This window comes from Castor canadensis, chromosome 17 (genome assembly GCF_047511655.1).
Source record: "Castor canadensis chromosome 17, mCasCan1.hap1v2, whole genome shotgun sequence".
NCBI lineage: Eukaryota > Metazoa > Chordata > Mammalia > Rodentia > Castoridae > Castor > Castor canadensis.
The window spans coordinates 43,561,390-43,588,947 of NC_133402.1; the positions used below are offsets into that span (position 1 = coordinate 43,561,390).

A 27,558-nucleotide genomic window follows, 5' to 3' on the forward strand; every position below is an offset into this window, starting at 1 on the left:
ATGCTGCCAGTCACCTGTGTTTGGTCTGCTTTCCAACTTCTCATCCTATACCTGTCTTGGAAGGACTTGACCATGACCTCTCTGATTTTCAAAACAAATGATCTGATGAAATTGCCTCTAACATTAATTCCTATAGCCAGGTGTTGTGGTATCCACCTGTAATCCCAGCACTCAGGAGATGGAGGCAGGAGGATGGTGAGTTTGAGGCCAGTCTGGGCTGCATAGCAAGTCCCAGAATTCCAGGCTAGCCTGGCTATGAGATCCTGTCTCAAAAAAAAAAAAGAAGAAAGAAAGAGAGAGAGAGAGATAAAACCAATCTGTAACTTGAGTAGTAAAGATCCTAAGAGATTTTCCCCTTATTGGTTGATCAATTAATTATAATTAATATTACAATTATACAAATATTTACTGAATATCTACTATGGGCCAGACACTGTGGTAGGTGATGGAAATACAGCAATAAACAAACCAGACAAAAATCCTTGCTCTAATGGACCATGAGAAAGAGCCAATGAATCAATAGCTATATAATATATTTCCAAGTATGAAAAAGTAGAACAGGGAAGGGAAGAGGATAGATAGCAGGGAGGACTATTTTAGAGATCAGGGTCAGAGCAGCATCTGTGAATAAGTAAGTTTGGCGTTGAACGACCTAAAAGGTTCAGTTATGCTTTTTTGGGCAAAGGTGATTCAGGCAGAGGGAACAGCAGGTGCAAAGGCTCTGTGGTAGGAGCAAATTTAGTGTTTTCAATGAATAACAAGGAAGTCAGGGAGGCTAGAGCACAATGAGTGTGGGTGATGGAAGAGAGGAAGTCAGAGAGGCAGGAGTGAAAATGAGACTGTGTGTGTGAATCTATCCAGTGGGGTCTGGGGTTTGGGAAATTTGGGAAGGCACTGTTTCCTCTAGAATCCTTGGATCCTCATTCTCCAGGAGGATATAACTCAGACCAGGAGACAGACACAAAAAATCATTTTAATGTCTCCTAAGAGATGCTTTCAGAGCCCAGAGCCCAGGGGAAATTACCCAGGTTATAGTTTTCTCTTTTCTTTTTGCTTAACTTCTGCTTTTTTTTAACCTTCAAGACTAGCAATAATTTGAAAGTGCTGGAAAAAATAGTCAAGGTACCCGGAACTTAGTGGATAGATTAGGATATTGTCCTTGGACACTTCAAATCCGAGATGAGAGAAAACAGTGGCATTTTCTCTTGTTTGTTAAAAGGATGAACAGAAAACATATCTTTCTCCCCTCTTGCTTTGCCCTTCACCTGGGATGGGTTGTGCCTAATAGAAAATGTGCCACTTGGGTCCATAAGTTAGAGGCACATTCAGTAAAGATTCCTCATTTTAGAGATGTGTTACTGCCATGTACTTGTATGGTAAGTGAACCTTGGGAGAGTGAACCCTGCCCGCCCCTGGCTGCCAGCCATGTTGAGAGTTGAGTAGCCATAGAGCAGGGCAGGCCATGCCCATGTCTCAGCCAGGCAAGAAGTGAGTCCCACGGTTCCACCACTCTTCACTGGGGATCTTGGGCAAGTTTATTAATTGAGAGAGTCAGTGTATGTGTTGAACTAGAGTGACAGTTACTGCCCTTTCAGCTTCTTTTTTTTTAACTTCAATGGATCAACAAAAAGGAACATTTTGAGCTCCCTTAATTAGCAGAGCTGAGTGACCAGCATCAAGGACTGCTGGTAGGGGGACAGGGTCTTGGCACAGGTCCTATAAGCTAAAGAGATTCAGGAAGGGAAAGAGGGCTGAGCAAAGGGAGGGTGGCAGAGCTGAGGATTCAGGAGTGGAGAGGAGTGCAGGCAGGTGCAGGCAGAGGGAGTCCCTGTGATCCTGGAGGGAGGGCTGTGGAGTCCCAGATCATATGTGCTGGTTCCAGAGTCCTGGTGACAGTAGGTAGCATAGAGCAGGGGTACTACAGCTAAAGGGTGGCTGGTTGGAACCCACAGTGGTGCTAAGAGCATTAGCAGAGCAGGTCTGTAGGCTCCCTCCCACCCTTGTGGAGAAGCTGTGTCAAGCGCCCCCCAAAACCATTGCGAATGATCACTGGTGCTGATTTGGTGTTGGTCCAGACAAGCTCCAAGCCCTTTCTCTGAGGCACCCAAGTGCCCTCAGGTGGAAGTTCTGGAACCAGCTGCCCAGGTCCTGGCACTGCCTCAGGTGGGTTGTGTGCACATCCATAGGTCTCATAACCTCTGTCAGCTAGGTCTCCTCTTGCAGAGGTGGAATCATGACCTTGCATGATGGCGACAGTTTTCTGAACGGATGCTCATGAGGTGAGCTTCTTTGCACAGGGCCCTGCCCCCAAGAGCAGGCCAGGAATTGTTCTTTCCTTTCCCCTTCCCACATTAGGAAATGTTGGGAGGGACTCTCGAGTGTCCTGACAATGGGACTCTGGGCATGTATGTGATGCTATTGACCCCTGTGTCTTTGAGCTGCACACACTCTGTAAGCCCTAGAAGACTGAAAGTAATGCAAAGAATCCTTGGCTGTAGAAACACAAGGAAAGCGGTCTTCTAAAGATACAGCCAGTCTCTTTTCTGCACATTATTGACCATGGACAGCCTTCCTGACTGTCCATAAGTGTCTGTACTTAGTTCTTTAAAATGGTTGTGGCATGGTTCTAATTCTTCATTAATGGATGAGTTCAATAACACTTTGATGTGCTGATTTGATATTTGTGAATCATGACTTTACCCTTGAAAATTTAACACCCACTTCCCTGATGATTCTTGGTCATTCTCCATTGATGATTTTATGCTAAATTCCAAGTCCCTCATCACCATCCCTCCAACACACACACTTAGAGAGACACAATTTCATCCCAATACAAACTTGATATCCCCTACAGACTCATAAAAATAACTCTATATCTATAGGCAGTACTGCGTTTGAGCTAAACTAGTGCTTTTTGCTTGGGGGTGTGCTAAAAACATAGGCTTTGGGAGGTTTCAGCTGAAAGGGAATTGGATACCTAACATATGAGGCAGCTTTTTATTGGCACTAAATTCAGCACTAACCTCAGGAGTGTTTTCTATGTGGAGTCTAAGTTTTACTCTGCACTTTAACTTCAGCTCAGGTTAAAGAGTTGCTCTGACCTAGCCTTCCTGGGACTCCACTGAGGACTTTCCCAATACTCCCCTCTTCCATCACTTAGGAAGATAACTGAGATAACCGCAGCAGGTGACAATGGGCTGGGCAGGCCCTTCTGAGATATATCACTTTTGATGCTTTTTCCTTTTGGGCAGTCATGTTTTGTGGCACTGGGCCACCTGGGGCCTCTGCTGATGGAGAGTCTGAAGTTCCTGGAGGCCTTTGCAGGGAGTCATCATGGCAGGGTTGCATTGGGGTGGCAGGGATCAGACCATCTCTGGATGTCTCCATGGGCTTGCTCCCTTTACTGAGTTCACAGAGAACCAACAGATGGGTTGCCTTCTGCTCTTGTTAGCTACCAGGGTCCGGCCACAGCCACTGACTCTGAAATAAGGCAGGGCCCAAGGAAAGTGATCACAGGCCTCTCTACATGAGTGGGACACCAAGTGTGGCCTGGGACCAGCAGCATTGACATCATCTGGGAGCTTGCTCAGGCCCCAAATCAAAATATTTAGTTTAATGAGAGTCCCCAGGGAATTCTGTTGGACATTCTAAGGTTGGAGAAGTGTTAGAGATGGAAGTTCCACTAACCTAGCAACATCAAGCCCTCAAGTCTGTGACTCTCACTAGCTGGAGTGTGAAAGGTCACTGTTCACCTCTTAGACAGTAACTCTGTGCTACAGAGACAGGAAAACACCACGTGGTGCTGCCCTACAACTTATTTAAAGGCTGAGAGGACACGGAAGAAACCCTGAGGTGGAGTGGGGCTGCCAGAAGAGATGGGGATCAGGATGGCCAGGGCTGGATCCTGGAGTGAATAATAGAAGGTCACCTTCACTGGCACCTTGCTCGTGGCAGGAAGTCAGTTCCATGACCAGTGCATATATCCCAACTCTTTCTGGGAGCATCTACTGCAGGGATTGGTCCTGTGGCACCGTGGACCACACCCCCCTCCTTTTCCCTCTGAGGACCCTCAGTAGATACAAGGAATGAGGGGCAGAATGAAATCATTTTAATAGCATAGCAACATTTTAGGACCAGGAGTCACAGATAAGGAAATGTGTGTCTTCCAATGGCACAATTTGGCTGATGTGTGATTGGTTGCACTGGACAATCTTAACAGATTTTTCACATCGAGAATGTTATAAATAGATACTTAAACTGTCAACCTGCAGAGACAAGGAATTGTGAGGACGATTGTTTTCTTAATCTGCCTCCTCTGAGTTGGGCAGAGACCAGGCCCCTAAGAGGGGTACTCGTATTCCTCCGCACTGCGCCTCCCAAAATCCATCCAGCCCATGTAGTCCCGGTCACTTATCCTGTGGCTGGGGCCCAGACTCTGCAGGTTCTTCATGAGGGAAGTGCGGCCAGAAGGAGCTGCAAGGGGAAGAGAGAAAGGAGACAAGGGTGTTATATCTAAGAGTAGGACCAGTTCAATTTGTAATGGGAGAAGTAATGGGAGAGCTTAAAGAGCTATGGCTAGATAGGAAGCAGGGCTGGTGAAGTGACTCAGGTGGTAGAGCACCTGCCTAGCAAGTGTGAGGCCCTGAGCTAAAAACAAAAGAAAGAGTTATGTAGATAGGAGACAGACACATGTCTTTGTAAGTGGAGAGAGGCAAGATTCTCCAGTTGTGGGTGTGTTTTGTGTTCTGCAAATACCGAGTGGGTTTCATTTCCTCCTGCCTTGCCAACTCTAGAGTTTTCCTTGCATACGTGAACCTCAAGAGGAGCCAACCAAGGTTTTCCCCAGAACTTACCCATTTCTTTTTTACTTTATTTTGCAGTGCTGGGGGTTGAACCCAAAACCTCATGCTGGCTAGGTCGGTGTTCTACCTTGAGCCACACCCACAGTCCTTTTGCTGTTTAGTTTGTTTTTCAGATAGTCTCATGCTTTTGCCCAGATGGCCTTGGACTGCAGTCCTCATGTTAGCTGGGATTACACCTCCATACCCAGCCCTCTTTTTTTATTAATGTATATTAATTGTGCAAAGTAAGAGGTTTCATGTATCAGTACTTACTTACTTCCAAATTTTACTCCTTAAACATAGCTGATCACGCTGGACGTGTCTAGAGACCTTTAAGGTGGTTGAATACAATATCTTGATGTTGGAGTAGTTTTAAAAAATGGAATCAAAGTTCCATTGCTATATAAATACTGTTTAAAAATTATTAACTTGAAATCCACTGTCAGATTAAAGTCTTGGCATGTCAGTAACACTCAGAGAAGGGGTGGATGAGAAGTAGTAAAAGAGGTCATTTAAATCTGCCATTTTGACCAAAATGCAATAACTGAACTTTTGATGGGCGTCAAGCCCTTAGGAAGTGGATGATTCTGTGATCCACTCAGAGTGAGCAGGGCACAACAAGCTGATTGCTTGGTTTGGAGGCAAGTGACACAGTCCTAACCCACAGAACACAGAGAGTGGCCTCCTGGGTATGACGTCAGTGTAATACCTGCTGTGCCAGCCAAGGGTTAGAAAGGGCTTCTTAGGGACTTGAATGGCCAAAGCCCAGGACAATTCAAGGTAGAGGAGTGGAGCACCTGACCATGGTTCCCACTGTGTGGGGCCACTGTGTCCCTACCTCTTGAAGTGCTGACTGGCAGCCAAGCTGCCCGAGGCTGCTCTTGCCAGCTCCTGCCCACAGGCTGGTAGAGTCACAGTATGGCTTACTTACTGATAAATGACACTGCAGAGGCAGTCGCTCTGTCTACATTTAAAACAGAAACAATCATACAGAATAATATACCTATCCTATCTCTCCCTGTCCCATCCCCTACCAGTTTTGGAACTGAGAGTCAACTCAGCACATTCCCAACTGTTTTTGCAGGCACCGGCAGCCTATGCAGAAGAAAAGCAGCCCTTGCCACCTTCCAGGTGAAATATTTTCATCAAGACCTGCAGACCCAGGTCCCTGGGCACAGTCACATGGAAATAAGACTCAACCTCCTTCCTGCTCTGAATGATGACTGCCCACTCTAAGGACTGGCCACAACCCAAAGTTCCATCTAACAGAAGCAAAGCAACAGCTTTAATACAAGCCAGCATTCTGTTTTTTTGGTGTGGACATTGCGGTCAGCCAGGGATACTGCATTTGGTGCACACCTGATCTTCCCCATTCTACACTGAGTTCTGTTCTCCTGGGGGCCTTAGCAATGTCCTCACCTCACTCACTTCCCAGTGCTGACACAGCGGAGGGACTTAACAAGTGTGACTCAGGAGTCAAAGGGAAGGACCTGCCTCCTGCAAACTTCCACACCCAGAATTGACAGGACAGCTGGGAAGCTGAGTGGCTTCTGGACCTCAGGACTTGCATGGGCTCGGCATTGCTGCTGCCTAGATGTGCAGTCATGGTGATATTACCTGCCCTTGAGCCTTGGCTTCTACTTGGCCCAAATGGACATGAGACATTTGCTGTACAAGGCTGAAATCAGCTCTGAGAGGGACAGTACAGATGGAGCATTGGTGCTTCCTGGTCATGGGCAGCTGTGTACTAAAGGCCACAATGCTGATAAGACCACCTACCCCCCACCCTTCTGTAGGATCTGCTTCTTCTGGGCCAATTGAGAGCACTGCAGACAGTCCTAACAATAAACTCACACACTGCTCAAACAGTGCATTCTCTTATCTAGAACCTTTAAGCATCCTGTGTACTAGAGTTGAGTCCAAATCTGATACAATCTCAAAATATGTACAATCGTCAAAGAATCTGCAGTGTTTAGGAGTAAACAGTTCATATTTGGTAAATAGATGAGCATAGCTGTTTTCTAGTTAGCGCTGATCTGGGGTGTGACACCTAGATTTTTAAGTGATTGCTGTCCCCATATGGGCTTTTTTTGCCCAACAGTCTGAAGGGAAGGGCTTGGAAGATCTTCTAGATAAAATGTATGCTTCAAGAGCCACTGTCAGGTGTTGCTTCTAGGACAAGTTGGCAACTAATTATTTTTGTCACTACTGAGGTTTGAATTTAGGGCCTTGAGTTTGCTAGGCTAGCACTCTACCACTTGGGCCAGGACCTCAGCCCTTTTTATTTTTAGGTTTTTTTTTTTTTTTAAATAGAATCTCCTGCTTTTGCCAGAGAGTGAGGGGTGTGATGGGCGGGAGGGCTCAGGCTGAGCTCTTCCTACTTCTGCCTCCCAAGTAGCTGGGATTACAGCTGTGAATCACAAGGCCCAGTGACAACTAGTTTTTGTTTTCCTTTGCTAGAACTGTTTTTTGGAATCTTTCCTAAAGTTCCAGATGTATGGTTCAATGAAAAGTTGGAGATATTTTGGACTGGCCTGACTGAATTCAACCCATACGTGAGGGTAGATACAAAATTATTTTCAGATAGTCAATCAGAAAGAACTCAAAAAGGCTGCTAGACTTTCATCATCATCTGACTAGTATTTCTATCTCTTTCAATTTAATGAGCATGAAAAGCAATACAGAAGATGGCAGTAGGACAATTTCCCAAAGAGAAAAAGGGATGTAAGAAACAATCTCTGTTCATTCCTTTTGACATCTGGTCAAAAAGACTCCAGTCTAGAGCTGGGGCATGGCTCAAGTTGTAGAGCACCTACCAAAAAATTTTTTTAAATGCTCTAGTGTGATTTCATATAAAACCATAAAACCACAGAAGACTCTGGAGAGGCAAGCCCTCCCTTTCCTCCCTGCCTCATCAAGCCACAAGTTAAGATGCAAATCCAGGCACCTTTCTACCAGTTGGATAAGACATCCTCAGGAACAGGGACTCACCTCCCACACCTCTCCTGGCAGTGTTTGCTTAATGGTTTTAATCCAGTAGTATTGCCCCTACCCCCTAGCACACTGCCCCCCCAGGGTTCATCATCATTGTCACCTTGATTAAGTTGGGAGAAAAACTGGTCCCCATCCAAATCATGATTCCTAAGGGCTGCAGAAGGTGGATGCACCCTTCTGAATCCCACAGAGCTGGAGGGGGATCTAGGGAGCTCTCCCCTCTTCTCCTCTGTGTCAGTAAGAAAGACAGATCTGGGAAACCTGTGCTCACTGGAGAGCTGCTAAATCACCTTATTCCTGAAGAAAGATTTCCATGCTGAAAACCTGTGACTTGCTCAGAACTGGGAGCATCTCTCCAGCAGCAAAATAAAAAAACACATCTCTTGTGGGATCATTTTAACTCATTGCCAAGGTTCTTTCCTCATGTTACATACTTTGGTGAACACACACACACACACACACACACACACACCATACAGAGTTCTTTTTGTCACATCTCAAGCCTTGATCATTTGTGTCAGTAGCTGGGTGGCTCCCAGTTCCACTGCGTTTATAGGAGAAGTGATTTAGTGCCTCTGGGAACTCATCCCAGGGTTCAGGAATTATTGTTTAATGTTTTCATAAAGTGGTATTGAACTGAAACAGCAACATGTCAAAAATTAGTTCAAAGAAAGGGTTTCAAGAAGGTTCTCCTTATTAATAAACTGAGCCCTCCACATTCCTTTTTGATAGCTTCAAAGGACGACTTGACTACTGCACGATCCCGTGCATTATGACTCGGGAAAGTAAAACCGTGCCACGTTGACCTGTCGCCTGGGTTTCCTGCCAGCGGTTATCTCCACGGGACGGGTCAGGATTGGGAGCCCAGGGGAGGAACAGAAGGGCTGGGGAAGTAGCATCCTTACCTTTCCGGGCCTGCTGGATGTATCGGGCCAGCAGAGCGCCCAGGCGCGCCCGGGACTCGCCCTCCGTCCTGGGTACAGCTCTCAGCTGTCTTCGGGGCACCTCCTCTGCTCGCTGCATCTCGGAGATCGCGGGATCTGCGGGGGACCCCGGCTGCGCCAGGGCGCGCACCGCCAGGAACGCCATCAGCACGCACAGGCACACACCAGTGTTCATGGCTGTGGGGAGCAAAGGCAAGGGGGTGTTCACGGAAGGACTGGGCGTCTGCGGGCTCCTGCCGAGAGTCGGCCACCATCCGTGAGCTCTCCACACCCGCCTGGCTGGCGCCAGCACTAGGACCTGCCAAGCGCAGACCCTAGCTATGCGCTCCTCCAGGCGCACCTAGCTTGGTTTTTGGGTAATCCACACCCCGCGCAAGGAGGATGGATGGAGACCTGTGTTCTCTGCTCTTTTAGCAGAAGAAGTGGTTCCTGCTTCCCTAAAGTTTGAGGGTGAGTTTGTCGAACGTCTCTTCTAATTGGAAAACATGCGATTGGTGATGCTATGAAAAGAAGTGGGACCCTTGAAGAAAGGTAGCACCTTTTCAGAGAGCTAAGAAGCTTTTAAGACGGAAATAAACCGTGTATGGTGGGGGGGGGGCAGCAGAGTTTAAAATGTACGAGCGATACTTAAGAGCCGTATTTATAAGGTTTCTTCAAGGTGTACATGGGAATTGGCAATAAACTACCATGCAAAGCATGGAAAAAATCAGAAATACGCGCTCGGTTCTCGGCCGTTGCCAAAGCCGAGCCGCATGACAGCACTGTTAGCAGATAAAACCTCCCCTAAGGTTCTATCCCTGAAGCTTTCAATTTTTCTGCAGCATCTAGAAAATGGATTTAAATCTTAAATCCTCTTGGCATTTTATCTGAAAAGATTGCAAAGTACTCAGAACAGCTAGCAAATCCCAATTTGCACGTGAGTTCTAACAAATGAATATTCTAGTGTTGTATGCCAAAAAAGAGAACAAGAAGAATACGGGCGTGGGGAAGTCTCTAAAAGCACCGCTACCCACCCAGACCTCATTTTTAGATTCAGCGCAATTATTCTGACTTTGGGAATTCTGTCTTTACAGCTATCGGAGGGAAGCACAGAAAACAGAAAAGCAAAAAGGTACAAACTGAAGACAGCATTCTGCAGACAGGACACTGGGTCTCTAGTAGGTCAGCGGAGGGACCTACCTTTGGATTACAAAGCAGCTGGTTTAGCGGTTCCTGCCGAGCAGCCCGTCCGCAGAGCCAAGTTCAGGGTGGGTGGGAGCGCGGCTGCCTCTTAAATAGCCCCACCCGGCGCTGGCCGCCTGTCATTATTTACCCAGCGCTGACGCAGACCCGCAGCAACACGTGCTGGGTTGGCGGCCACTGAGGCGACAACCGATGCAAGAGGCTCCTGGGAGAGAGGGGGCAAATGGCCCAGTGGAGTGGGTTTAACCCTCCCAGGCGAGTGCCCAGTGTCTGGCCCCCTCTTTGTCCAACAAGCTTCTGCCCCCCTCCCCGCCCTGCCCCACCATCCATCTGCCTCTCCCTGGTTCCTTTCCAGCGCCGTGCCCTCTCCAGGGTGGCAAACAGGAGGCTGGAGTCTCATCCAGGATGATCCGTTTGGGGGGGACAGGACGGATCTCAAAGGAAACGGGGAGGTGTAATTCTAAGGGGCCGCGGGGGCGGGGCTCTCTGGGAGCATAATCTCCCCCACTTTCTTCTTGGCTCCATTAAAACCCCTTGAAGTTCGCCATGATTGCGAGGGCAAGGGAAAAGGGCCTGCGACCACAGCTGGCTGCTGTCCTGGGCCACATTCTCAAAGGAATCCATTTGGGAAAGGGCAAAGTTAACCAGCTCTCATTGGCGCCGGCTGCCACTGGTGGCCAAATGGCTCCAGAGAGTGTCCTAGGAGCTTGCCGCCCACCGCACCCCCAGCTCTGAATGGCACAGGCATCCGCGGAGAGAAGGACCTGGGCTTGGGCCACTCAGAGTGCCCTGGTCTTCCGCACCTCGAAACCATTTGGTAGGAGTCTGAGGGCTGCTGCTGGAGCCACTGCCAAGCCCATTTCACAGACTTCAAACCGAGGAGCAAGGTAGAGCAGTGGATCCCTAGCCATCCCCGACTAGGGCTCCACCTTTTCCCAGTGCCTTCCCTCTTCCGTTGGATGTAAGAAGTAAGATTTGGAGAAGCTTGTGTTCAAATAGCCATTTGTATCCCTCTCTGGACCTGCGGGATGGAGGGACTATGGGGACCCTGGCTGGAGGAGTTTGTTTACAGCTCTGGTGTCCTCCTTTCTAACCCACAGAAGCAACATTTTTGAAACAGAGCAGCTGATTAAATGCTGCCCAGCAATTTTCCCACAGTAGCTGCTGAGGTTTGTGTCCTCACTTGGGGAAACTAGTGACAGCATCCAAGACAGGTCTGGAAATACAAACTTGTCATAGAGTGGAATCACCTATGCAGGTGTTTTAAACACTCCCGCAGGCAGGTCCCAGGTAGGGCCCAAGAATCTGCATTTATAACAGGTCCCCTAATCACACTTGAGGGCACCCTGTGAAACTGGCTTACCTGGAGCCAGTTACTCAACGCCCTTCTTCTTGTCCATTTAATATCTATTAAACACTTTTGCCAGGCCTTGGGGACACAGTGTAACTAAGAGTTGACAGCATAATGGAGGAGACAATTAAACAAGTGAACTTATCTGGATAACTCTGATGGCTTTAGGATCTATGGAGTGGCAGCAGTGGGAGAAGAAGTGTTCTGATAAGGACAGGAAGAAATGGGGTTAGGGTTTTAGGTGGTGATGTGGAAAGGTGTCACCAGGCAAAGTTGGGTAAGAGGACTATGAAGATGGTGGAGGGGAGTATGAGGAATCAAGGTAGATTTTATTTAGGGCAATACTCCATTATGAAATCTATTAGTTTCATAATGTACTAGGGTTTGAACTCAGGGCCTCACACTTGCTAGGCAGGTGATCTACCACTTGAGCCACTCTGCCAGCCCCTCCTATTAGTTATAATGAAACACCACAAGCATTATGTAAAGTCATAAGTGAATATTCAGAAAATTTAAAAAAGTAGATGTGTAATAAGAATTCAGCCATCCAGGAATAACCTTGCTGTTCAAGAAATGGGTAGAAGGAAGGGGACCTTGTGACCAAGGCTGACCTTGAGGTTCTAGATCAGGAGACAAGGGTGGCAGTAGAGTGTTGTCCAAGATGGAAAAGCTGGCTGGGTTGCAGAGATGGGGTGGATAATGAGTCCATTATAGGATTGATTTTATTGTCTGTTCAGCGACTGGCCAAGAGGAAGTTGGGACCCTGAGTCTTGAGCCAGGTCACAGGGACACTGGACAGAGTCTGCATGTGGGGGCAGCTGCCAGCCTGGGCGGTCTAGGGAGAATCAGGAAGGCAGGTAGCACAGGGGAGAGGTGGTGGTGGTAGGGGGAACTGGGGTCTAGGAAGACCCTGAGAAATGACAGCAAGAAGTGAATGGAAGAAGAGGAGCTGGTACAGAGACAGAGGAGTGGCCCAGAGGCCACAGTGAAATGCCACAAGACATTGTGACAAGAGCATCAGAAGCTGGAAGACGGGTTGGTAGTACAGTGGGCGCTTCATTTGCAATAAAGTTGCAGCCACTGTCCCCACCACTCTGAGCAGGACTGTGCTAGGCAAGATCCTCTGGGAAAATAAGAAGTCAACAGAAGTCTGAACTCCTCGGCTGTGGTAATGACTTTCCCTTCTAAAAGGTCAGAGGGTATTGATAATTCTGACCTTTGTCCTCCAGCAAGATGGTCTAGGGCCCACACTTCTCCTGTAACATATATGCACAGTTGCAGCAGGAGAATCCATTTATTCGCTAAAAAGACAAAATAAGCTTAATGTCTCCTGAGGAAGATGCTTTTGGTGTCCTTCACTGTAGCTTTGAGTTCCCCTCTGCATCCAGCCCCACTGCAGCTGACAACACTTAACAGCCTTGCTTTAAAAATGCCCACCAACCACAAGGATCAGCCTGGAAGTCAGGGTGTTAACTCCCTTCAACCAATGGGGATGGAACTCAGTTTCTTCTCTGTAGGGACCATTCCAGAAGCTTCTCGAAACTTCTCCAAGGTCCTTTGCCTAAAGCAGAGACCTTGGAAACATCTCTTTAATTGGCTTTTCCTCTTTCCTTGCCTTACTTTCTTCGTTTCAGACTTACTTCTGCTCTCTGAGATCATCTCCCAAACAAACCACCTGTCCTTAAGTCTGTCAATTTAAGCATAATCCCACTGAAGACACTGTTTCTATCAGGCACTGGTAGAACATGACAGCAAGCAAAATCCCACGAGTCATGATGTGTCCATTGTGGTGGGGAAAATGCATTGCATGTTTGATAGTCATGGATAGGCCCTCAGGCTATGGGGAGGACTGAGTAGTGAATTTGCATGAATATATGCAAAGTCCTGTTTGGGACCTTCTGTATGGCTCTTGGATTTGCAGACTTCACTATGTACCCTCAGGAGAAATGGTTTTGCTTCTCAGTCCAAATAAAGAAAGGGAAGTTGTAATGGAATTTTCCCTTGTTTGCAGGCTGCATTGGGTTTTATGTAATGTGAAATGGTAATTAACTTTTACCTGAAGCCCATCCTCCGGTTTCAGGAAAGGATGAAATTGGTAGTGCTGTTTCTGTCCCCTCTCCCCATCCTGCCAACCCCCAATCAGAGCAAGACCTGACAGCTGGGGTCCAGAACCCCTCATTAGGTGGGAGGTCTCTGCCTTCATGAAGAGGGACTGGAAGCAAAGGGAACCATGTCTAGATGTTGTATTTGAAAAGGAATAGTGAAAAGCTGGGCGTGGTGGTACATGCTTACAATCCCAGTTACTTAGGAGGATTGTGAGTTCAAGGCAGGCCTGGACTACGCAGTAAGACCCTGTTTCAAAAAAGAAAGAAAAGAAAGGAAGGAGGGAAGGAAAGAAAAGAAGAAAAAGAAAAAAGGAATAGTGGTGCGAAGAAATCAGTGACTGTTCACTGGTTTTGGAATCTACAAATTTCCTCCTGATTTTGGTGAAAAATTTTAAGTGATGAGATGTTCTATTTAGAGTTGGAACTGCATCCCCAGAGGGTGTTCCCTGAGAGATGTGATATTTTCAATGTAGAATTTTCCAGTCATGGGAACTATCTCAAAGACACATGTCCATTTTGTATTATACAAAACTTACTGGAATTTCCAGGAACATGAAAGAATTTATCACTAAATACATGTGTTATTTGTTATTAAAAATACCTTATTATTATGTTCATCCTAATTTATTATTCATAGAATTTACACTTGTCACAAATCGTCCCCTCTTAACAGGAGATCAGGAAGTTTGCTGGGATCAGAAAGGATTTGGCTTGAAGCTTTCTATTTTGGGTCTTGAATTTTTTCTTCTGAACATGTATTAGAAATGCCATTATTTGTCCTAGAACATTTAAAGGCCTTTATCTGGAATGACTTGACTGAAAAAAATGAGTAGCTGTGACCATTAAGACCAGTGCCTTTTCCTGATGAGACTTTCCTTAGCGTGTCTTGTTTCAGGCTGCGGGAGTGGTGCATACCTTAATTCCAGCTACTCAGGAGGTGGAGGTAGAAGGATCTTGGTCTGAGGCTGGCCCAGGAAAAAGCTTGAGACCCTATCTGAAAAATAGAAAGTAAAACAAAAAAGGCTGGGTGCATGGCTCAAGTGTTAAAGTGCTTGCTTAGCAAGTGCAAGGCCTGAGTTCAGTACCACCCAAACGAAAAAATGGCCCAGTACCACCAAAACAAACAAACAAAAAAGAATATCCTGTCTTAGTTTGGTTCCTATGCAAACAGAGCCTGAGACAAGCACCTGGATGCAGGGAATTGGTTTGGGGTTTATCCCAAGAGGCATGCGTGAGGGAGGAGGGAAAAAGAGAAGGTGTAACTAATGAGTGAGGCACTCCAGAACTCTCTGACATTCCTCTGGGAATGTGACTCACAAGCAGCTTACCTGAGATGGGGGGAGCACTTACTCATCAGCTCTTGTTCCTCATTGATTAGGCTGCACCCAGGGTGTTATTTGCCTTCACTTCCTGATAGGCCTCTCAGTGCCAGAGAAAGCACTAAGGCAGGGAGGAGAGAAGCAGATGGGGGAGGCAGGCAGAACTGCAGGGCAATCCAGGGAGTAGAGAGATACAGGGGCTGTTCTTTTCTTGGCTGCTGTAACAAAGCTCCTTAGACTGCCTAGAAAACAGACATTTACTTCTCACAGCCCAGGAGGTTGGGAAGTCAGAGCCCGACAGTGAGCTCTGGGGCTTGGTGAGGGCTCTTTTCCTGGCTTATAAACAGCCAGGAAAACAGCTATCACCTTGCTGTATCATCACCTGGCAGAGAGCAAGCGCTCAGGTTTCTTCTTAAAAGGGCACTAATCATATCATGAGAACTGCACCCCGATGGTCTCAGCCAAACCTAATCACCTCCCAGAGTCCCTATCTCCTAATATCAGCATGTAAGGGGTGGGGCTCCCACCTCTGAATTTGGAAGGGAGCATTTAGCCCATTACATGGGAACATACCTGTAGATTAGAAAGTGCTTTAGTTTTTCACTCATATTTCTATAAAGTTGGTGGATGATCCCTCATTTAAGGATAATGAATCTAAATGCCAAGTGGAGAGGAGCAGGCTGTGCGTGAGAAAAACAATGGCACAGTGATAGGTTGGAGGTGTGGCTCAAATGGTAGAGTGCCTGCCTAGCAAGCTGGAAGTCCCAAACCCAACAACAGCAAAACACTCAGTGCTGAAGGTAAGTGACACCATCTGTGTGTATGGGGGTAGGAGGGGTTAATCACCTGGGGTACTCCAAGGGTCAGTGTACAACCCCTGCCTGGTTATCACTGGTGGGGGAGGGAGCTGGAGCACTGTCTGTCACTGGATGAGGGCAGTTCCTGGGCAGTTCCATTGTCCAGCACTCTGGCCAGCTGGGAATGTGGGCTGAGGGGGTTTCCTGCACTCTGAGGAAGAGCCACAGATGCTGGGAACTGCAAGCTGTACCCATAGGCACTACAGTGGCAAGGCCTGAGGGACACACATGGGACAGCCACAGAGCAGCCATCACTCCCCTAACACTCAACGTTACAGCCTATCATATTTCATTTTAATTCCATCCGACAGTGCTTGATGCATAGAATTTGCTCAATAAATATTTGTTGAGTGAGCACTTTGTCTGTATGACTGTCTCATCTGCCAAGATGTCTAAAGACAGGAACTGTGACTTAGTCACCCAATGCAAGGATTGTGCTGGCCATAGCTGAGGGACCAAAAGGCATGAACCACTTAAACCATTAGTTGGTTTAGTCAACTGGATTTATAAGGCATTTAGTGATGGATGAAAAGCCATTTGCTGACCCTTGGCGATGTCCACATTTCCCAAATCACCATAGGAATTGTGTTTAGTACTGTTTCTTTATATCTTCAGTTTAACACGCTCCCGACAGAGCTATTTCGGCAGGCAGTACTGTTTCTTTTAGCCAGGGATGTAAGAGCCACCATAAATGGAAGGTCACCTCATGACTGGGTGACAAGTATAAGAAGGGGCATCTCCCCTCTGGTTGATCCCCATGCAGAATGAGCCTTCCTTTTGCATTGCAAGTTAATTCTGCAAAGTCAAGAGGGCCAGTAGTTGCCGAGGAAACCAGCTGCCAGTGTGCTCAGGCTGGTCTGTCGCTCACTTTCCCTAGTTGAAGGCCTGAAAGAAGCTTCTGGGGCTTCACTCCAGAGAAGTTAACAACCAGAGACTCAAATCATATTAGAGGTGGTCTGGGAGTCTGTGGTCCTGCAGATTCACTCCCTTTGAAACCGAGGTCCCCACACAGTAGAAGGCAAGTCTGTGTGCCCTGGAATGGTCCCAGCCTCCAGCAGACACACCTCCTGCCTCAGCTACCTGCCTGGAGGCCAAAACACAGCCATTTCCCTTCTTTGAGCCTAGGCAGTAGGACCCAGCTGTTTCAGGACAAGCTTTTGGACAAGGCTCATGATTTTAAAAATTAAAAAAAAAAAAAAGGCTTAATAGCTACCGAATGCACATAATTTAAAACTTAAAAGCTATAGAAGGATTTATAATGAAAATGAATTCTTCACCTCTCAGTAGCAAGGAGTGCTACTAGTTTTTAATAAATTCTCCCAAAGAGAGTTCCTGCACATAAAAGACAATCAGATAAGCTTCTCTCTCAAACACACACACAATCCAAAAGGAAACACCTAATACATACTGTTATCTACTTTGCATTTTTCACTTAAAATATGCAATTGAGGTCACTTTATATGATTAGCATAATTGTAACTCAGTATATCTGTAGGACATTCTATTGTTCAGATATGCCTTAATTCATCTAGCCAGTGCCCTATTCATAGATGATCTCAGAGAGCAAAAGTAAGTCTGAAATGAAGAGAGTAAGGCAAGGAAAGAGGGAAAACCAATTAAAGAGATGTTTCCAAGGTCACTGCTTCAGGCAAAGGACCTTGGAGAAGTTTCCAGAAGCTTCTGTAATGGTCCATACAGGCAATGGTGTGGCTACTGTGGTCCTTAAAGTGGTGTCTTGGAAAATGATGGGATGTTTTTGGTGAGCATCAAAGTGGGTGTGGATACTAGCATATGGTGGGAGGCCAGGCAGCCGCCTGGAGGACAAGGGAGCACACAGAATGAACATTCATGTGAACAAGAAGCCAGGCCATACTTCTCCAAACCTCTTACTTCAAGTACTTTATTTAAAAAATGAGTATTTTTGCTCAGTTATAACAAAACTGGATTCTTCAAGAATGTGAGCACTGTCAAGTGATGATTTTGTGTTGTTTTGTGGGGATTTTAACTGGAGGCGCTCACCATTTTGAAAACATCATGGTACCAGTTCCAATGTTGCTTGTTGTGTTGCAATTCCTGTGTGACGTATGTCTAGTTGTCCCATTCACAGATCCCATATTTATATTATTAAGCTTTTATTTCAAATTATCATGTGAAAAGAAAAACATTTTAGATAATTTAGTAGCTCTTTTTTGCTTTAGTTATTTTTCAGATAGTGTCTCACATTTTTGCCTGGCTAGTCTGGACCTTGATCTTCCTACCTATGCTTCCTGTGTAGCTGGGATTACAGGTGAGAACCACCACCCCTGGCTGAGAACGAGTATTTAAAGGGAGAATGAGGGAATAGGGAGGGTGAGAGGTTGCTCAGTAGAAATGAAAAATTACGAAAAACTGGGAAGTAGGGGTTGGGTAGGTACATTGATCCACGTGAAACTGATCTGGGTTTGTTAACTGGCCCATCTCAGAGTTAGGCTCCTATCCTCCACAGGGGCTGGGAGACAGAAGTTCTGTCTCCAGTGGCTGGATGGAACAGCCAGTGTTTTTGGAAGCCTTGAGTCTTTTCAGGCAGCACACTAAGGGTGTGGTGGGTGGGGGCGAGGGGGCTCGCTCAATCTAGAGACAAAGCCTTGAGTGTTTCTAAACTGTTAGTGTCTGTTCAAGTCTTTATAGGTCAAGGTTGAGGCCTCATTAGATAAGATTCAGAGGAGCCAGGCTAGAGTTTGGTCAAAGAGAGAACGTTTGTCAGTAACATGATAACCATAAATGTTATTTCAGGACAGTAAAGGGAGAGTGTGGAAGATCTGTTATCAAAAGGGGATATTGAGTCAGGCGGGGCGAGGGATGCAGATCTCAAGGGTATGGGCAACTAAGGCCCAATCCTGCTTGTCCTGATTTTTGCCATTCAGCTCAACCTGGGGAAAGTAGGGAGGCAAAACGCTTTGCATTGGAATAATACCGAGCAACGTCCAAAGGGGTTGCTGGGGATGACAGGCAAAGAAAAAGAAAAGCACATTTCATGTTAAAGAGCAGTTGTATTTGGACAGCAGGAGTTTCACCATCAAAGTACAAGTTCTGTTTAGACTTTCCCGTCTGTTCCTTAAGAAATAGGCTGAACCTGCAGCTTGTGCACCACGAGGCTGGAAACTGACAGCCTGGAAATGAGGGGTCTGCATGCATTCTCCTCGCACCCGGGATGATAAGTGGAGAGGCGCTTGTTTACCTGGTCCTGAGACTTCCCTGGAGACCGCTGGCAGCAGGCAGGCTCCAGATGAGTGGGAAACTTCTGGGGCTGTGCCCAGGGTCTGCCGAGGACTTGCAGGGGAGTGTGAAGATGATCTTATCTGCCAGATTGCATTTCTTATGTAAGTTTCTGGAGCTGAGGACTGAAAAAAACCTCAGTCCTCAGACAAGAGTCTTGTGTTACATGTTGGGTCCCCGTTTTGGTTTGGGTACCCTGCAAAAGAGACTCTGAGACAAAGACCTGGATACAGGTGGTGGATATGGGAAGAGGTCCCAGAGAGATTTACAGAGGAGATAGGGAAGTGAGACAGGAAAAAGTCAATGAATTGCAGTGTCTCCTGGGAGCGAATGGGCATCTCTGAAAAACCCTACTGGAAACACCTTAGAAATTCTGCATGGGGCATCCATCCAAAATGAATGGACTCTATGTGGGAAGCCATCCTTCTGCTCCACAATGTCTCCTAAAACTGCAGGTGAACTCAGGTGGGCTGAGGGAAAACAGGGCAGGGACTCAACAGTGTCTGTGGCTGCCCCTAAAGGCAGTTCTCAGGGTAGATCCTGTTCCACTCTTTAGTTGTTAAATATACATAGGTCTCCCTCTGGTTCTTTTCTTTGGAGAACACATGTACCAAGAGGTCAAATATTTTGCCCTGGAGAAATGTTCAAGAAGCATCTCCCTCTCTCTCTCTCTCTCTCTCTCTCTCTCTCTCTCTCTTTAATGTCAAGCATTATTTTTCCTTTCTTTCTTTCTTTTTCTTTTTTTGGTGGTACTGGGGTTTGAACTCAGGGCCTTTGGGTTACTAGGCAAGTGCTCTACTACTTGAGCCATGCTCCCAGTCCTTTTTACTTTAGTTTATTTATTTATTTATTTATTTTTTGGGTAAGGTCTCAAGCTTTTTCCCCTGAACCAGCCTTGGACCACGATCCTCTTACCTCTGCTTTCTGTGCAGATGAGATTACAGGTGTGAGCCACCTCATCTGGTCTTATCCTTTCCTTTGTAACCCGGGGCATTTTGTAGGAAAATAATAGTAGATTTGAGTCCCATCCACCCTTTGCATAACCCAAAGCAAGCCACTGTAGTTTTGCAGCCCTGTGTGTGCACAATAGTGAAAAGAGGAGGGGCAGAGATAACCTCCTACAACAATGTGAGGTGTCGATGGGATAAACCAGAAGGGGTAAGGCCTTGGGGACAACAACATTTTCATCTTCAGTCTTCCTCCATATTCTGCACTTCTTAGCACAAAGACTGGTCTCAGAATGAGACCCAGAGGATGGAGAAGAGGTGAGCATTATCTTGGCACTATCTCAGTTTTACAAAAGCCATCCTAAGCCTCCTTAGTTCTGTCACTCACTCTCTTTGCAGAGAACTGTGACTTCACGAGGTTAAAGAAGAGAGAAAAATAACACTGAAGTCCCAGATCCACTAAAGCTACAATGATTTATTCCAGGCTCCCCAGTCGACCCCTTGTATAACAAGATGCTAATTTTAGGGAGAAATTACAGATGCAGAGAGCAGGAGGGAAGGCGTAGCTAGTCCTTGGCAACCTCGATCGTGGCAGGAGGTGGCTGGCTGCTAAAGGCGTGCACAGTGCTCTACCGCAGGGAGAAAACCTACAGCCAGGAGCTGGGTGCGTTTGCAGCCGGGGCCCCACAACTTGGGGGCAATCAGCCTTCCCTGGGAGACACAGTCCCCAAGGAAGTGTCTGGAGAAGATGCTGCTATTTCACAGGAGTGGTTGTGTGTCTTCTTCTTCTTCCCACGAGCATTTGCTCTCTTGCTTTGAAGGGGACCACACATCATGGCAGGACCACAGTCGTTACTGTTTGATCAGACACTGTGGGTGCCCTGCTGTCTCACTTCTCCAAGACTTGCCTGGTCGTGGGTCTCTTGCCCCAGTGTTCTCTCTGGAAGGGGGAACTTACTCTGCAGAAATAGTGTAGGGGAGCAATGACAGAGGTGACTCCATTTTGTATGAGAGAGGTACTTTAAAAGCAGACATCTAAAAAAGCGTGGGAAACAATAGACTTCTCAGAAATACAAGCCTCTCACCAAATAACAAGATGCAGCTGCACAATGTGGATAGTGGGCCTTGAGGCCTGGATGAGCTGACCAGACCCTCCTGGAATGTTCAGTTCAATAAGAAGAGGGACAGACAGGTGGTCAGATTTAACGAGAAGTTGACTAGGCGCCAACCAATCACGAATGTAAAATAGTTGTACATAAGCCAGGTAAGTAGCACCCTGTATCATCTCCTAGACTTCGACCTTTCTTTGGCTTAGCTAAGTCCCACCTGTCGGGGTGCTCTGTTAGCCTTTCAATAAACATTGTGCTTGCTTTACTCTTAACTCCTGGTGTGGCATCTTCAGTCATTGACTATGCAGGACACGAACTCAGGAACAACACTCTGGTATCAGTAGGTTTCGAGTGCTAGGGAATCCATGCCCCTTGGGTGCAGCTCTCATGCTATGACTAATGGGAATTGGGGGACAAACCCCCAGCTCTCCTTTTCTTTGGTGGGATCCCTCTGAGGCTACTTTCTACATCGACTTCTGGAATTCTTCAGCAGGATTCAGCTCCTGAGGACCTTGGTAGCAACCTGCTCCGTCATTCATAATTTCTTTTATTTTTTGTGGTACTGGGGTTTGAACTCAGGGCAATGCACTTGCTAGCAGGTGTGCTACACTTAAGCCATGCCCCCAGCCATTTTTATTTTGGTAACTTTTGAGCTGGGTTCTCACTTCTTTATGTCTGGGGCAGCCTGTGTTTCCCTGCATACCTGGGATGACAGGAGCACACCACCACACCCATCCATTGGTTGAGATGGGGGTCTCAAGAATTTTTTGCCCAGGCTGGCCTTAAACTGTGAGTTTTTCAATCTTTGGCTCTCACATAGCTTGAGCCACTGTGCCCAGCCTCAAGGGTAAGTGATCTACCTTCCTTGCCTGATTTCTCCCTCATCTCTATCCCTGTCCTGGGATTCCCTCCCAAATAAACAACTTGCCCTGAAAGTCTTCGCTCAGGCTATCTGGAGGTTGAACTTTCAGCTTCCATCAACTTCCAGACTTGAAAACATTCCTGTATGTTACCCATCCCTGGGCAAAAGACTTCCTGCTGGTCATGTGGCTAAGAGACCTGCATAGCTAGACCTGCATAGTGGGATGGGGAGAGGAGCTGGAAAAGCCTCTGCCAAATACCCCATGGTCTTTAATGTTCCCACGGGGTGGGCTTATCCCAGCAGCTGGCCCTTCCTGGTTTTTTTTTTTTGGCCATCAACTCATGATAGGCTCCGGGGTGCTTCTTTGCACCACTCATATTCCATGTGGTGTCAACCCATCCCCTACTTCAGAATCATCAGGGAAGATCAGGACAAAGCAGAGTCAGGGCCTAGGAGGCGGGGCTAGAGGGCTGTATTGACCAAGCTCCTGAAATGTCTTGGGATTGGTCCCCAGGATTGGGTCTGGTCCCCAGGATTGGGTCTCTAGAAGCCAACCTGAAGTGTTCCCACGGAGACTATTTTGGGGGTGAGTTAGGGATGTGGGAAGCCAAGGAAGAGTGTGATAGCAGAGGAAGTCCCACAGAGGGTGGCTTCAGCCTGTCTTATCCTGGAGTGGTAGGGAGGATGGGAACCCTGCAGGGGCTCGAGGCAAGCAGGCTGGTTTCATACTCCTGGACCTACCGTTGTTGGCTGAGGGCTGCCCTGGCAGGTGAGCTCACTGGCTCTTCGGGTTTCCTGAGGTGCCATCCAAGGACTCTACAGCCTGAGCACAGCCCTGCAGACATTCATAAATGAAAGTTGCTGGAACCTGGCAGGGTCCGAGTGGAAGACAGAAGCCACCCAGAGATCCAGGAGCATCTGGGCAGGACACCAACAGCATCTACTGCAATACGTGATTTTTATGCAAAACCAGGCTGTGGACTAGACCTCAGGATACCAGACCCCCAGCCTCCATGGAAAGAGGACTGGGGAAGAATGGATTCCTCAGTTGGACAAATCCACATGGGCTTGGCTCTCCACATCAACTCCCTTGAGATTTTTCATCACTGAGATGTGCAAATTTACCTTAGTGTTCCTCCTAGTCATCTAGTGGGTAACTTGCAGTATACACGTGTGTATATGTGCATGTGTGTACTCTCACACACAGGACTTTAGAGTGAGCATAATTGGGTGAAACCTTCCAAGCCTGTCTGCTGGCAGGAAAGGAGGAGCCCCAGGACTTGTCAGCTTCCTCCCCTCCCTACAGATGCTGCAAAGAATGTCCTGATCACCCCCATAAGCCCTGGAATGGTGAGACCTGTGGCAAATGCTGAGAGAGACACTCCACAGGCTTTATTTCCAGGCAACTGTCTTGGTGTGAAGCGCTAGGTCTGCCAAGGGCAACCCAGGTTTATTATTACCTCTTTTTGGTGGGACAGATGTTATGTCCACATAAGATAAATGAATGGTTTATCATTATGAAGAATGAAAAAGAATGAAAAAGAATGCAAGTGCAGCTAGGCCTGGTGACAAGCCTCTCTCCTTGCTAGTACTTGCACTGCACCCTAGGATGGGACCTCTCAAAACATGCCTTGAAGACTTGTCAATGATGTTGGTGACATCTGTGTGACCAGAGCCAATCACCACTGAAAATAGAATCAGCTTTGCCTTCCAGGGACTCATTACAGATACACCATTTTCTAGGGCAACTTCCAAAATGTCCCATGGTTTCTTGTCCAGTTTTGAAGGCAGTGACAGTGGACCTTCTGGTTGCTGGATTATTTGCATGAGAGTCAGGTTTCAGAGGCTTTGGGTTTTCTGGGTCAAATCCAAGGTGAATTTGCTTTTTCTCCTCAGTTGTTAAGGTTAGATCTTCTTTATCTCTAACCTGGGCTGTTAGGATGGTCTCCCCAAATCAGCTGTCCCTCCTGCCTGCCATTTTCCCTTCTCTCTCTTCCTTCTTTTATTTAAATATTTACTGCTGCATAAAAACTCTCCAACTGGCCCCTTAAGGGACTTTTTCTGGCATTGACCTCCACGTTCTCCTGACAGGTCTCTATTTGCATCTATTCTCTCTCTGAACTTGAGGTCTGGGGTTGAACCAGAGTAAGAGCATCCTGGAAGGAATGTGTCCATGACCAGATACCCTGCATTTCAGCCCTGGATCTTCTTGCTCTTCCTACTCACAGTTAGCTGAATTTCCCAATTTTTTATACTTAAAGCCAAATGTGGCCCAAGAACACCAGTCTTGAAGGGATATGAGAATAGGGTTGGCTCAAGGAAATAACTTTGGAGGGTTAAATTGAAGGAGTTAGATTAAGGAGCGTGGGCCCCTCATGTGTGGCTATGAGAATATTCCCTGAAAGGCTAATTCATAAAAGCTTAAAGCTTATGGAATTGAGTGGGAGCTAGAAAGTGGGGAGCCTACAGGTTATGTGGGGTGTTGATGAGGCAGGTCTGCACCAAGCCTGTGGTGTAAGACGTACATTTAGTCTGATTTACGCTTTCTGATGGGGTGTGTCTGGTGAGAGGAAGGGGCGTTTTTCAGCACCCACATTGTAATTATTTTCATTGAATGACAAGTGTGCTTCAATGGTAGTCCAGCATGCAAAACTAGGCCAAGAGATCAATAGTGATGCGACTTTGAAGTGTGCTTGAAATTGTCAGAATGGGAACAGCAATTAGAAGACCTTTGGTGAGGCAATTATTTCCTTTGGATGTGGTTTTATGTCACGTGAGTGTGTGTATCTTTGTAACATGTTCATCAGATTTTGTCAATTCTAAGATGTAGATTTTTTTTGTATTTTAGCATTTCTAAAATCAGGGCATGAGTCACAATCTATGGTATTTTACAGCTACTGGGGACTAGATGGCTGTGGTGACGGTTGTCTGCACGTGCACACTTGGTCTTGTGTACTCACATTGATATCACGTCCATTGAGTGATACCTTGATGGATCATATCATTTCAACAATGTACATGGTTGGAAGTATGCATGTTAATTTTTTTCTGTATTTTTTTTCTTTTTTTGGCACTACTGGAGTTTGAACTCAGAACCTCACACTTGCTAGGCAGTGTATGTTAACTTTAAATGGTAGTTAACTGTTTTCTTAGAGGCTACACTACAATTTTTAGCACGGAAAGTTCTACTACAGTTTGGCATTTATGTACAAAGAAAGACACAGAACTAGCTAAGTGTTAGTGAAGCAAATATTCATTAGTGGAGAGATGATTACAATTCTGTATTTTCTCAGCCAACAGTATATCCTTTAGACAGGTCATAAAGGAAGATACCAACAGGTAGATGGACGTGGGCTATGCTTTTACTGAGTTACCTGCAGAAGGATTGCCCAGTACCCACCAAGCTGTGTGAATGAAGGCAAGAGAAATGGCCATATTCCTAGGATTAGATGAAAGAAATTTCAAAGCAACAAGAGGAAGGTGTGACTTATTTTTGCATCAGGCAGAATGATTATGAAGAAATTATGGGATCTGCAGGGGGAGGGGTGCTGGGTATTGAACCCAGGGCTTTGCACATACTAAGAACATACTTTACCTCTACACTGAGCTACCCTCCCAGTCTCAAGAATTATTCTTAATCAGCAGTGTCCCCCTAGTGTTTCTACAAAAGCAGGGTATTTTACTTTCAATAGAGTTTTGGAGTCAATGAATTGAGAATGATATGTAACCAGTTCCATAACAACAAATGCTGACACTACCTGGAAAATATGTTTATTATATTTTCTTTTATATTATCATATTATTGTTGTATAGAGGTACTTTGTGACAATTACAAAAGTTCTTACAATATATCATACTTGAATTCACCCCTCCATTATTCTTCTTTATCTTCCCCCCCTCCCAATTCCTGGAATAATTTCACTAGACCTCATTTTTCCTTTTTCATACATGAGTACCTAATATTTCCATCAGGAAAATATATTTAGTATAATACTTAGCACATAGCAGTCATCCCCACCCTAGCCCCCAAACCCTCCAACTGCCAAACCTCTCTTGTTCTTTGGCTGCTCCTGAACAATTGTTTTAAATTATTGCTTATCACTTAAAACTAGATGAAATATATGAGGCAAGCATTTTCAACACAAGACACTAACCCTTGAGAGAAAAGAAACTCATATTTGCCCTGAGCCTGGGGACTCTTTCCAGACTGGAGCACGAAAGTTGAGCCCAAGCAGAAGAGAGGTCTTGCTGGGTGGAGGGGGCAGAGAATGGAGCTCAGAGTTGTGGGATGGTTGGAATTACTAGAACATGATGCTAAAGAGGAGAGAGTGCTCAAGGGAAGCAGACCAGGTGAAGCAAGACTGCTGGAATGCAGAGAGCTTAGTTAAGACCCCAGAGGTATGAGTGCTGGGAGACTCTGGAGCCCCCACCACCACCAGCCAGAGCTCAGAGGCTTGTCAGTCAGCAGTACTCGGGCATGCAGTTAAGACTTTAACAAAGCCATGCTATATGAATAAGGACCACTTCCTAGATTGAAGGCCATACCTCTAGGACTATGGACAAAAATGGAAATAGACAGCTCTTCGACAGCTTAAACAAACCTTGTAAGAGCAAGAGGATCAACTTGTTCTTTGGTCACCTATCAAAGCAAACCCCAACATTTCAGAAAGGAAAACAGCATAGTCTAGACTTCCTGCAAGTTATCATCTACAATGTTCAGCATATAATAAAAAACTACCAGATATATGAAGCAAGAAAATAAGACTCATAATCAATAGAAAAAGCGTTAATAGAAACGCACTCTGAAATAACACAATGCTGGAATTAGCACATAGCACATTAAGACAATAATAGCTATGTACCACCTAGGGATGTTTTGGTCAACAATGGACTACATATACCACGCATCCTAGTGTGTACCAGGCTATACCATCTAGGTCTGGGGAAGTACACTCTATGATGTCTGTATGATGATGAAACTGCCAAAGATGTATTTATCAGAATGTATAACTCATGTAGAGATGTGCGATGTATTAAAAATATGATAAAAAATTTGAAAGAAAAGATTGACAGAATGAAGGACTAGATAGGTAAGAAGATAAGGATCTTAAATGAGTTATTAAAAATACATTGAAAGATTTAAGGAAAAGACTAATGGATGAGTGAAGAAATCAGTAACGAGGACATGAACAGTAAAACTAAGAAAAATTAGTTCTGGGTCCCTCTGGTTGCTAGGGCAGTGCTGTGCAGTGACTAAGAGCACAGATCCAGAGCCCAGACTCTTCTGATTGGCGGTGACCTTGCGTAGATTACTTAACCCTTTACAGAGCTGTGATTTTGTCATCCATAAAATGAGGATGACATTCTAGTGACCACCTTTTGTGGCTAATGTGAACACCGAATGAGATAAATGTGAACTGTTTTTTCTCAGTGCCGGACACAAAGCACTATTTTTTAATATTTCAGGTTTTATAGAGTTCATCTTTGAACCCAAAGCAAGAATAGGGTCTCAGTTATCATTTTCTTGTGGCCTTCAGGATTCTTACAGCTCATTGGTGGGCTTAGACTATGCTTAGACACACAGTTGATTTGTGTATCTTCATGTTGTGTTGACTGAATTAGGAGAATGAAGTCAATGACCAAACACCCATGGAAAAATTAAAATAAATTCAAAATGAAAAATCCAGAGGGGTTGTTTTCATCAACATCTCATGTACTTCCTTGGGGGAGAAGTGTGGGAATAAGGAATAGATTACTGTGTATGTGTTGGTGGTAAGGGGAATAAATAAGAC

The 27,558-nt window shown here is 46.0% G+C and overlaps 1 protein-coding gene across 1 annotated transcript; it reads right to left on the reverse strand.

The window, feature by feature from the left end:
* Nucleotides 1-4,086: 4,086 nt before the first annotated feature.
* Cck (cholecystokinin) lies at nucleotides 4,087-10,120 on the reverse strand. The gene is made up of 3 exons (XM_020186574.2): nucleotides 9,959-10,120; nucleotides 8,741-8,956; nucleotides 4,087-4,473 (listed from the first exon to the last, which is right to left on the reverse strand). Exons 2-3 carry the CDS (start codon nucleotides 8,952-8,954, stop codon nucleotides 4,340-4,342), a joined length of 348 nt encoding a protein of 115 aa, XP_020042163.1. The 5' UTR covers nucleotides 8,955-8,956; nucleotides 9,959-10,120; the 3' UTR covers nucleotides 4,087-4,339.
* Nucleotides 10,121-27,558: the final 17,438 nt, after the last annotated feature.

Excerpts from the sequence above, each read along its gene's own strand:
- Cck (XM_020186574.2), bottom strand. The coding sequence starts at position 8,954 with ATGAACACTGGTGTGTGCCTGTGCGTGCTGATGGCGTTCCTGGCGGTG. Across the intron at positions 4,474-8,740 it reads CATCCAGCAGGCCCGGAAAG|CTCCTTCTGGCCGCACTTCC; the intron begins GTAAGGATGCTA and ends TTCCCCTTGCAG.